This window comes from Rousettus aegyptiacus, unplaced genomic scaffold (genome assembly GCF_014176215.1).
Source record: "Rousettus aegyptiacus isolate mRouAeg1 unplaced genomic scaffold, mRouAeg1.p scaffold_m13_p_2, whole genome shotgun sequence".
Taxonomy (NCBI): domain Eukaryota; kingdom Metazoa; phylum Chordata; class Mammalia; order Chiroptera; family Pteropodidae; genus Rousettus; species Rousettus aegyptiacus.
This window is the reverse complement of record NW_023416295.1, coordinates 138,611,859-138,624,908: the sequence shown is the minus strand read 5'-3', so window position 1 is coordinate 138,624,908 and position 13,050 is coordinate 138,611,859. Positions and strand designations below refer to the sequence as shown.

The 13,050-nt window shown below is 33.8% G+C and overlaps 1 protein-coding gene across 8 annotated transcripts in view; it reads right to left on the bottom strand.

Moving 5' to 3' along the window:
- The window catches only part of LOC107514213 (maltase-glucoamylase, intestinal), a 177,340-nt gene that overhangs the window by 28,247 nt on the left and 136,043 nt on the right, over positions 1–13,050 (bottom strand). For all 8 annotated transcript variants that reach the window (XM_016151710.2, XM_036236620.1, XM_036236622.1 and 5 more), the window contains 4 exons: positions 4,609–4,734; positions 3,726–3,857; positions 2,199–2,312; positions 652–768 (listed from right to left, as the gene is read on the bottom strand). In XM_016151710.2, coding sequence (XP_016007196.1) covers positions 652–768; positions 2,199–2,312; positions 3,726–3,857; positions 4,609–4,734 — 489 coding nt within the window. The remainder of the gene's footprint in view (positions 1–651; positions 769–2,198; positions 2,313–3,725; positions 3,858–4,608; positions 4,735–13,050) is intronic.

Here is a 13,050-nt window from a genome sequence, read left to right as displayed (position 1 = left end):
ATGAGGCCTATTAAGCAAGCAACTTATGATGGTCCCAATAGTGCTAGATCAGCACCACCTTTTTCTTCTGCACTCCTGCACATGCTATTCCTACTACCTGAAACACTTCCACCCACACCCACATCCTGATTCATTAAGCCAACTCCTATTCTTTGGCCAGTCTTTATTGTAACCATAACCTGTATTGGAAAATCTGGACTTCCTCAGACTTGAGTTCAGATGACCTGAGTTTAATGCCTTTCATCTGTGTATCCACTGTATTCAGTGCTTGCTCTGTCATGGCCACACAATAGCTTGCTTGTCAGCCTATCTCCCCAACTGCTGCCTCCCATTGCCTTGCACAGAGTAGGTACAAACAATAACAAATGCATAAACCAGCCTTATCCAGAGTAAGATAAAGCAGGGATAAATATGCCAGAGATAATGCCATTTTTGGAGAAAGTGGTTCTCTACAGGGGTATATTAGAGAAGGTAAAGCAGAGACTACCATGAAACAGGAAGGAATCTGTTTTGTTTTGTTTTGTTTTGTTTTGTTTTGTTTTGACTTTACTTTCTCCAGCTTCCTGTAAAACTGAAAAAAAAAGACAAGTAGATGAACATTTTACTTTTTTTACCAGGGGAAAAATTTTTAAATAATAAATACAGACTTACAATCCAGATCCCATCAAAATCAATGGTGTTCTTATACTCAATACACATCTGAGTCAACCATTCTGCTGTTTGGGGGTTGGTGTAGTCTGGATACACTGAATCTCCTGGAGGCCAGGCCTACAATAAATAAGTAAGTCAAACTAAATGCAAGTCAGCCAATATGGTATAGAAATCTCTATAGTTGGGCCTTGTTTTGCATTTTGAGTCATGCAAATAAAAATTGAGAATCAGTGAAATTAAAGAGCTTAACCAAGTACATAGTAGAAATACATAACAAGTCCCAGTAGAATGGGAATAGAATCTCATGTCCCTGTCTAATGCTCTTCATCTATGAAATTGTGTGTAAAATCATATTTTTTATTTTCTTTTATATTTTAGCTATTTCTTTCCACACATAAATCTGTATCAATACAAATATAGGGATTAGAAAATATAAAAATTACACTTATAAACAGCCAGAAAACTTTAAAATATACATCATGTCAATAAGAGCCATAAAAATAATATAATGACAACTATAGAATGTTTACGAAATGTTCAAAAGAAGACATAAATTTGAGAGATATAAGATGTTTGTGGATGGGAAGACTCAATGTTGTATAGATGTTAAGTCACTTCAAATTCCGGTGCAAATTTTACGTGTAATAATTATATTTAAAAAACTTATATAAACATGAGACAAGAACATATAACACTATGTATTAACATGTTTATTGCAGCATTGCTTATAATATTAAGATACTAGAAACAAAAAAATGTTCATCATTAGAAATTTGTTAAACTAATTTCCTTACATGAGAACAGTGGAATAACACATAACTATTTGAAAAGATGAGATAGTTTTACATGTATTAACATGGATATATATATATATATATATATATATACATATATATATACACATAGACATGCATATATATATATCGTATTGTTATAGTTTTTCAAAAAAGCTTTAAATGCTATAAGCTGTATTTCCCATTTATGTAAAAATATTGTTACATGTATTTAAAAATCTAGAAGAATGTATACTAAAATGATAAAATTTATATTTTTGGAAAAGGAGTGGTATTTTCTACTTTCTGCAAGTCGGTATTACATTTTTTTATAATCTTGTACTACTTTGATCATCAGCAAAAGCATTAAAGATATTTGCACTGTGTAAAAGAAAAAATTAAGGAACTTCCTTTCACTTAAGAAATACCTGATGTGTCATTTCTCAACCTACATAAACTTAATTTTTCAATATAATGACAATCAACATTATCTATAATTTTGTCATACTTATTAAAATGTGCCTTTTCAGGATGTTACACTGTATATTAGTATATCCTTTGAATTTCTCACCAGTTCTATGGGGGTTAAATAATTTCTTAAAAAGTCATGTTATCCAGGCCAATGCTCTAAATATGTAGCTCGAGAAGCTGCACATAATTTTTTTGAACTGAACTCAAGTGATACCAGTTCACCAATGTCATATGAATTACAAATGTTTATCAAATACTCAATACAGAAGGAGGTTTATATCTATTGTTCTTCAAGGTGTTTACCTTGCCAATAGCTGGTGTGAATCCATCAGAGTTATTGATCCAAATTCCCAAATCCTCTCCAAGTTCATAGGGCTTATAAGTACCTAGTGGTTCATCTTTTGTCACAAAGGGATCCTACGAATTCCCAAGAACACTGTAATTGGTAATAGTCTGATAATTGACATTTAAATATAAACTTTCCAAAAGTTTTTGAAATAAGAATATCTAACATTCACATAAACAGTGTGTTTTATATCGCACACATTAAAATGTTTCCAGCTATTAAGTATGGTTACAAATATTTCCATTGATTTTTAGTGCTGCAAAATGTGGACCCAAGCAATGTAAATTTAACAATGTAATCAGTTACTTCTAATTAAATCTCTAATTTACTTGAAAAGTTATATAAGTAGATAAATCTAATATCCATGCTACTTTGGCAAATAACCTTTTCTAGTTTTTGTTTGTTGCTTTTCATACAAGATGAGATGAGGCAGTGAAACTGTAAAACAAACAAACAAAAAAAACCCTGGATGGGGAAATTGAGAAATTTGGATTCTACTCTCAACAAGAGCTGCAAGAAGCCTGGTTATGCCACTTAATTTTAAGGCAGCAAAAGATTCTCTTCCACAAAATGAAGCAGTGTAGTTGGGGCAAATTCCCTGTGACCCTCTTAAAAAGTCAAGTCTTAAAATGAATCAAGGGGAAAAATGACTCAGTTTATACTCCAAGTCTGGTTTTCTTCCTAAACATTTTAATATCATATTTATGTTTAAATATTTTTCTTTATACAGTTTTTTAAAATGATCTCAGTTGGATAATAAACATATATTTTTTAATTTATAATAAGGCATTCTTAAAAAACTCTGTCTTTATTTTATTTTTTGGGGGGCGGTGGGGGGAAACTCTGTCTTTAAACCTCTAGCACCATTAAGTCATATAGGAATTATAACACATAGTGACATTTTTATCATTACATTAAGATAACAGAAAGAAAAAAAATATTTTATAAAATACATTTCATTATGAACCAACTTTTAATAACATTCATGCTCCCAGAAATAGTTATGGAGATGACTTTTCTTTTTATATTATAAATGTATTAAATGAAAAAGAATGTTGTATCCCAACATGAAGAACAGATTCTTTCAACCTAAGTTCACTGCATTTATTCAATAACTATATTATTCCTTGTTTGGGACTTTTATGGCCAAATCTTCAAATCCTGACAGCATGATCTGTGAAAAATGTATTTTTCTTTCTAAACATAATTTAATTTTTTAAAAAACAAAGAACACTTTAGTTTTAAAAATTGTTACTGAATTCCTTCATCACTTGTTGATAACATTTTTGTGTCACTGAATAGAAAACTTGCTTATAATCATCCTTTAATAAAATATGACATTTATCATTATGTATTATATAAAATTCTGTTCCTCAAAAATACATTAATGCTGGGAAACTTTTTTGCTAAATTAATTTTAATTTAGAAACACTTAGAAAATATGAATTTAAATATTTTATGTTTGATCTTCAAAAAAAATTTACCAAAATGATGACATAATGTATTCCATCATTTTTCAGTTCCTTAATGTACTCAGGCAGACCAGCAAAGCTAGCTTTATCATATGTGAAGTCCAAATGATGTTCCATTTGGTCAATATCACCATACTGAACATCCTGTACAAAAGAGCAATGCAGACATAGACTTCAAACATTAGAAAAAAGACAAATATTGTCAAAGAATCATAAGTAGCTAATAAGTGACTATACATAATTTGAAATTGAAATATTGGTGTGAGTTGCAGATTATCCTGTAAGAAAATAACCCTTCTATTGGAAACAGAAAATGTAGTAATCCCCCATGCCTGTTTAAAACCCTTTCTATGATTTTTAGTTACCCTGGTCTGAAAACATTAAATGAAAAATTCCAGAAATAAGTAATTCATAAGTTTTAAATGGTGTGCCTTTCTGAGTAACATGATGAATTCTCTCACCATTCTACTCTGTCCCACCTGGGGTGTGAATCACTCCTTTATCCAATATATCCATGTTGTATATATCCGGTATGTTAATTATTTAGTAGCCAGCTAGATTGTCATATTGACCGTCTTAGCTTCATAGTGCTTGTGTTCAAGTAACCCTTATTTTACTTAATAATGGCCCCAAAGTACAAGAGTAGTGATGTTGGCAATTTGGTTATGCCAAAGAGAAGCCATTAGTGCTTCTTTTATGTGAAAAGTTATGTATGTACAGGAACAAACATAGTAAACATAGGGTCTGGTACTATCCACAGTTTCAGGCATCCACCGGGGGGTCTTGGAATGTATCTCCTGTGGATAAGGGCAGATTATTGTAACACACACATATATGTGTGTGTGTGTGTGTGTGTGTGTGTGTGTGTGTGTGTGTGTGTTTGGTATACACTTACATGAGGAATATCATACTGTTTTAAACGTTCAACTGTTTTTTTCAGCACATCTAAGCTATTGTAGCCCCATCGAGATAGCTGAAATCCCAATGACCAGTATGGAGGTATATAGGGACGTCCAATAGCCTGTAAAAAAAAAAAAAAACAAAAACAAAAAGTATTAAATCCAAATAAGTTAGTTGAATTTTCACAAATGTAAGTCTTCAGGATTCATCAGCAAGCAGTTCAAACTTCCCATATTGCAATGAGCATCTAACATTGTAAATTGTCCCTGGCAGCAACTGAGGAAACAATAACAAAAATTGGGGGTTTCAAGAACTCTTTTGAGAATTTAATTAAAGCCATGGAATTTCTTCCCAAAACACATACCTACAAAGGCAATTCTTTCAGTTCTCCCCATCCTACTTAATCCATTCCACCAGGAAGTAATACAATAGAAGTTTAAAGGCTCCCAATCAGAAACACTGGAGTTCACATCTCAGTTCTGCCCCTAATATCTGTGACATTAAGAAAATTACATAATTTTATAACCTTAGTTTCCCCATTTAAAAAATGGTGTAAATAGTAATATCCACTTCATTCATTCACAAGTATTTATTAAGTACCTACTATGCACTGTTTTAGACCCAAGTTCCTTGTTTCATGGAGCTTAAATTTGAGTGGCAGAAAACCAATAATAAACATGTAAACAAAGTAGCATAATTTTTTAGAAACAGAGTATGTGGGGGTGGAATGGAGGAATGTTAGGGAAATCCTCCATGGCAGTATGACCTGAATAAGTCATCCATGTAGAGGGCACCAGGCTGAGAGACCAGAGGGTTCACAGGCTTGAAGTATTCAGAAAGAGAAAGATGACAAGGGCAGCTGAACTATAGCAAACAAAAGGGAAAATGGAATACAAGAGAAGTAGTCAGACATTCAATCATAAAGGACTGTAACAAAGAACTAGAAACTTTTTTGTCATCTTTTTTTCAACTTTATATTATGAAAACTGTCAAGCACATATAAAAGTCGAGAGGATAGTATAATAAACCTCTATACAACCAGAATCAACAATTATCACTTTGTCACACATCTTTATCTTTTTTTCTTTTGGTGGGTAAATGAGATGTTATAGCATTTTAAAGAAACTTTCTGAAATCATATCATTTCATCCCTAAATACATCCCTAAAAATAAGGATAATATCTTACATAACCAAAATACCATTACCACACCTAACAAAACTAACCACAAACCCTTAATATCCTCAAATGCTCATCCGAAATTCACTAATGCTCTCAAAAATGTCTTTTTTATAGTCGATTTGTTTGAAAACAGATGAATTATGTTCAAATTTCAATGAAAGCCATTGAAGTGAATACTTTGTTTTTAAATCACTCTGACAGCTCTAGAAAATAAATTACAGGAGAGCAAAGAAAGTCACCATGAAACCAGTTATCTGGCTGGTACATTGTCCAGGCAGAGATGAGAGTGGTTAGAACAAAGGCAGCCATGTGGTGATACCAAAAGCCAGGCTGGGACACATTTTGGAGACATTGCTAACAGAACATTCTAACGGATTTGTTGTAACAGAATGAAGAAAAGACAGGAATTGAGAATGAAAAACAAGGATAATTAATTCTTTTAATTGAGATGAAAAAGACTGGAGGAGGAGCAAGAGCAGTTTTGTGGAGAGAGAGAGAGAGAGAGCACCGGGCATAAGAAATATGGATGTACACACTTGGGGTTATCTGCTAATGATGTATTTAAAGTTATGGAACCAGAAGATATGACAGGAATTCAGTTAGAAATCAAAGGAAAGCCTAAGACTAACCTCTGGGAAACTCACTATTTAAGACATCAGCAAAGAAGACTGAAAACAAGCTCCCTGTCATGTAGCAGGGCAGCCAGGAAAATGCAGTGTCAGAGAAGGGTATTTCTAGAAGTGGCGACTGTGTCAAATACCATCTGGATGCTGATGTAGATGGGAACAGAGATTTGACAACTTATTTTGTGACTCTGATAACAACTTTATAGAGAGTGGTGGAGGTAATAGCAGGGTTGGAATGTAGTGGGAAACTGGGAGGTGAGGAAGTAGAGAAAGCCCATAAAGACATTTTCAAAAAGTTGGACAGAGTAGAGGAGCGGAGAGATGGAGGATTATGTAGGTTCTTAGTTTTGCTCAGGTAGGCACTGTTAAAGCAGGTTTGTTGATGGGAAGGACCTAGCAGAGGGATAAATTGATGATGCAGCTGAGCATGGAGACATCAAGGTGCTTTCATAGCTGAGAGCATAGGTGGATTTAGAACACAGAAAGAACCGTTATCCTTAGAAATGAGCAAGAACAACCTTCATAAGAAGAAAAGCAAAACATATGGGCATGCATGCAGGTAAACTGATTGATTCTGTACTTGAGAAATGATGCGTTCTTTTTAAATTGCTTCTATTTTTTTTTTTTTTGCTTTTATTTTCTTCTGTAAAATAATAAGACACATCAATAGTCCTAAGTTGGGCATGGTGATATTGGAGGTTTTACAAGAGAAAAGTGTGAAATAATAGTCTCAATGAATGAAATTGCAAATACACTAGTCTAAGGCATTTAGCAAGATTGCCAGACAAGGTAGTGAATTTAGGGATTAAATTGAAAGGAGACTTGTCAGCAGCACCATCATGTGGATTATTGGCCAGAAGCTTCCAATTGCTCAGGAGCAGGTAGTGGTTTCATTAATAAATTAGCACAAAGTTCATTTTTTCTAGGTATGGTGAGTTGATTTTAAAAGCTGTTTTAAAGTTTTCTTCTTCTAAACCCCTTTCCAGGGGATACTGTTACTCATCTCTCCCTTTGCTGCTATTATAATGTCTAAAAGAGAATATAAATTTCATAAATGCTTATTTATGACATGAGTGAATGAAAAGCCGAGGATATTGTCCATGTTTTACAGATGAGGTCACTAAATCAAAAAGGAGATTTTATGACTTTTATGAGTTGGTACCACATAAAAGACTGAAACCAGAACTGATTAGAACTGTTGAGTCTCAAATCTGGCTGAACATTAAAATCACATGGAAAGCTTTTTAAAAATATATGTGCTCTATCTAGGGCACATCCTAGATTAATTCAATCAGAATAATTCAATTGGAATTTCTGAGGGCAGACCCCAGGCATTTGTATTTTAAAGGGCTTCTGGGTGATGAATGCAGAATGAGGTTTAAGAATTACTGTGACAGACTGTGAACGACTGGGGAGCAGGTACTTGGTCTATCTGGTGTAAGTCGATCTCCAGACACAGAGCTTGTCTCATCTTCTGTGCACATCAAATACCTTATCAGCTGGATCTCCTAGCCCTTAGCCAGGTAATTCCTGTACAACCATACTTACTGTTAGTCTCTGCTGCTACCTTTTAAATCCACTTTCTTCCATTATCACTTTGTAATAAGTGGTGAATGTTTTATTTCCACCTTCTCAATAGCACAGCAAATACCTCCCCTAAAAAACAGTGAAGATGCTAGAGGAGAAGGAGGTAGCCAGGATACAACGGCTAAGAACAAGATATGCTTGAAGGCCTATGAAACAGAGCCATGGAGAGCATGGAGTTCCGATCGGTGGGGTGATCAAATAAAAATGAAAAGAGCAAAAGCACACTGAACAGGAGGAAGCTGTACCGAACATCTAAGGAAATAAGGAAAAATGTTTCTTACTGTTCCCACAGTAGCTGAAATTATATGTGTACCAGCCTTCCTGCAACCATAAGTTCTAATATATGTCAAGAAACATTCCTCATGCTAAATTGAGAGCTCTACCAGAACTTTCAGAATTCTCCCGGTATCTAGGGCCTGAAATCTGAAGCAATGTCATATGTTACTTATTGATACAATATGTATCTAATGACATATAATACATATAAATACTATATCTATTATTAGCTATATAATATAGATAACATATAATACATATAGATAACATTAATAAAAAGCATTAAGTCTATTAGCTATAGCCAAGAAATGCTCACCTAACGAATAACAATATGCCTTGAAATAAATTCAAATAGTCGCTTCAAGGCATATTCCAGTCCCTTGGTTCTAATTTTTTCTTAATTATTAGTTTAATAGTAGAGACTAAACTACTGTTAGTTTTGCTGTACAGTATGTACTGCCATTGCTGTCGCTACATATATGCAGTATATACCTGTGTAGCATTTTATTAAATTCCCAGCAATACCACTATGTAGCAAACAGAACAAATGCTATCATCCCTATTTTATGGTAAAGGGATCTATAGCCCAAGATCAGAAATAATTTGTACCATGTTAAAAATAGCAAGGGGCAAACTGTAGCTCAAACTTAGATCTTCTGATCCCAAGTCTAATAACTTCTACTACCTCTTAAATACCACTGAAGTCATCCCATATTTTTCGATATTTCTTTAAGAATGCTCGATGAGGGCTGCTGAGAAGGTAAAGGATAAAATTCCCTCCTTCATCACAATTTCTCTTATGCTGTAAAGCCCCAGGGCCTTAGAATGACTTAAAGAAGGAATAAATTTTATTAATTCTATTTCTATCCTAACCAAATTTTAGATTTTCCCCTAGAAAAGCTTTCCTAGAATAGATACTATTGACAGGAAGAAAAGGGATCTAAGTTCATCTCATGGCTTACAAGGCCATACGAGCACAATATTTCTTCACCAGATGAAACAAACCCACCGTGGATTTGCCCATTGCCTCTTTCACTCATTTTATAGTACAAAGCCAGAATAATTTTTCTTGCTCTTATTACTTCCTGCTATAAATAATTACAATTTCTGCAACCTGAGGAATAAAGAAAAGTCAGCCTTACGTAAGGAAATTTCATCCATTTCTCCTAAGTTGCTTATTATTTGGATTCAGGCTCCTGGCCATCTGCAAATAAAACAGCTTTGCACAGGAATGACAAGGATAAGAAAAGTGTGTGTTGAAAAATAGCAGTCTTCTGTCTGAAGAGAGGAGTTCCTACCTGCTTTATCGCTTACCAAGTGCTTTCCTATGCTGCCCACTGGATTAGAAATAAATCAGTCCCGAGTGAGAGCAGACAGTTCATTTCATTTCAACACTAGGGATTTAAAATTCATAGACCTGAAAAATCAGTGAGGTATCAAAAATGCATCTTAGTATCACTATATGCACTTTTTGGCAGAGTGCTGTGGGGAATTTTATTGGAAAAAAAAATCGAGACAAAACTACCAATCGCCATTTTCCAAATAAAAGTAGAAAACTGTTTAAAAAATAACGGTGAACATTCAACTGTTAATAATAACTATAGCTATAATTTATTGAGAAATTACTGTGTCCCAGGTACAAAACTAAGAGCCATTATTATACATTATCGTATCTAACCTCCTAGTAATCCTAGGAGATGGGTATTTTTATATATGAGGAAATAGAGGTTAAGTTCACTCAGCATCTTACAGAGGCCAAGATTCAAACTCTTCCCACTGTCAGACTTTAAAGATCTTGAATCATTGCCTAATAATAATAGGGTATAGATATGTTATTTGTATTAACATATGGTTTTTTGATCATTATTTTAAAGAGGCAATATTTAGTTTGACGAGTTTATGCCATATTTGTATTATTTATAGTATTAATGGTTGATTTTTTAAAAATTACATACAAAAAGGTCAATTGCAAGAAGCTTGAAGTAGATTGAGTCATTTTACATTTTTTAAAAGTCCCTAGTAGCTAAAGGAGGTACTTAAATCTCAAACCACGTGTGGTCGCTTTTGTCACTGTCAACTTGTCTAGGCCGAACTACATTTGACAAAATTTTTTCTATACGTTTCTGGTTAGGGTGGGCCATAACAGAGACTCTCGTGGGATATTTGGAGAGTTAGTTCACACCTATACATAAGGTCAAAATCCTGTAACAAATTTATTTCACCTAGTGGTCATGCCTCACAGATGGAACCCAACTGATATAGTAAAATTGAGCAAATACGATGGGTTGAACACCTTAAGCTATTTAATTATATATGAGTTAAAGCCCTATTACCAAGTTCCATTTCATTTCAATAAAGAGGACTCATAGTTGGACCAAAATTTAGACGAATAAATCCAAATGATCAATATCAGAGATATAATACAGCCTTGTTCAGTTATGTTTATTCTTTCACATGCTAATAAATAGCATTAACTATATTGGTTATAGTTTTTTGAAAAATCTAAACTATTTTTCCCTAAAGAAGAAAAATTTACTAATTTATTGACTTAAGTTCTTAATTTAAAAATTATTATCTATAAATATATAAACACCTAAAATGTTTTACTGTATGAAATATATTCTACTTCAAATATCAGTACAATTACAAACAACTGTAGGAACAAACCTAGCAACTGAGCAAAGGTGCTCATCCTCTACAATGGCCAGAGTGCCTATCATTTACTATATCAGAATTACATTCAGTGCCAACAGTAGTAATCTTTGCTTTTCAGCACTTTAGAAGTCATTTTGAATAAAACTGTTTAACATTCCTATTTTTCCCTTTAGGCATAAGTAGAAAACAGAAAGATTCAAGAGATAAAGTGTGGGAGAGGGGAAATTCTAAATCCATTTTTTAGTGTACAGTTACAAAAAAAGAATTCTGAATATTATTCTACATATTTCTTAATCTGAACGCCCACTGATTGCTCTCAAGATAGAACGTCCACAGTAGGGAAGAGGGGCCCAGTGGAGGAGGAGTCTCTACTTTCTAATCATAGTCACAAAGCCATCGCCTCTCACTAAGTCTATAGATATTCTCTCATCTGGATACCATAAAATCCCTGTAATAATACTTGACACTTATTTTCAAAGGACCTTATTTCTAAAATTGAGCTGCTTTGTGCTAAATTAATTCAGAAGGGCATGAAGGAACACAGGATGCATTAAGGAACTAACATTGCCATAGCAACTGAACAGAGAATTATAATTAATTATTTTTAACCCATATGTATATATTTTATAGGAAATTTTGAAAGGAAGGAAGTAAAACTCAGGAAGCTAAGCAACAGATGGAAAGCACATGATTTGAAAGCTTTTTTCCTGTATTACTAATCTGATAAATACTTCACTATCATCTCTACATCAATTTCTTCTTCCGACGAACAGTGGGAAGGGAAAAGTCCTGGCCTAATGCACAGAATTTCTACGGGGAATTACTAATGGACTCCAACAGAAAGCGCTCTGCAAACTGAGATCTCGCACACAAATGCTTCAGGGTAAAAATGGGTCTCATTCTCTTACACTCTAAACTCATCAAGTTCTTGAACTTGATGTCCAAATCATCCTCTGAGCTATTTTAAGGTATTTTCTTAAGAAAAAAAAATATTGAAAGATCACACAGACACTGAATTCTAAGTAAACTGACACATAGCTTGAAACTCTGATTTCCTTTCCCCTTAAAAGACATCATTCACCCTTGTCCAGTTCCGAGTCCAATCAAAATTTAATAAAATATTTTATTTCATCCACTAATGAAGAAAAAAGTAAAGAGAGAAGACCTTATAGATATACATCAAAGCTAGTAGAAGGTAAGTCTTGAATTAACTTATGAATCTCTGTAAATTCTGAACAAAATTATGTTACTTTTCCAGCCTCATCCTGTATATATTAGCCTATCAACAAAAGGTATTTACTACAAGCTATCTGAATTTCAAACATTTATTCACATCCTCAGGATCCTCAGGTCAGATTGTCATTAAAAATTCTTTCACACGCAACTGGTTATACTGGTAACCCCAATGCATAACTCCAGGTTTTAACCAGATATTAAAACCAGTGATGACTCACTCTTATAGAGCACTATTTAGGTCTGTGGGTCAAAAGGTAGAAACATGCTTTCCATAACTTTGTACAACATAAGAATTAAAGTATCATTCTCTGACATGCAAATGTGTACTGATAAACTCAGAAAGAAATTATCACTGTAACTTATATACCCTGAGCAAAACAATTTCCCCCGCTGCACTATATATATAAAATTTACAGCCAGTTGGGTAGAGGTAGCAGTGCTAATATGCGTAGTAAGACTATCTAGGACTGAGACATTAGGATTATAAAAACAGCTTTTATAGCATAATGTTACTTTCTCTCACCGTGCGTGCATGCTATTTCTCTGTTCTCCCAAAACTTGTGTGTTGAATTTCTGCTTTGAATCTTGTTCTAATGAGGATTTACCTACTGGATCCAATCCACAATAATGGCCTACAAAGCCTTTGGATAGTGAGTAAAGATTTATATACATGATACAAAATTAAATTCTATGGTCAGAAGATAATCATGTGCCAAAATGCCTTTAACAGAAAGAAAGTGCCACAAGGTTGGTGGTAAGAAAGAGAAGACTAGAATAGGCTGGAGAGTAAACTGAAAAATGTCATGGAAGAACTGGGAAATTTAACTTTTCTTAGGCGGGTAATTCTCCCTACTCTCAAAGATATCATTAGATTCC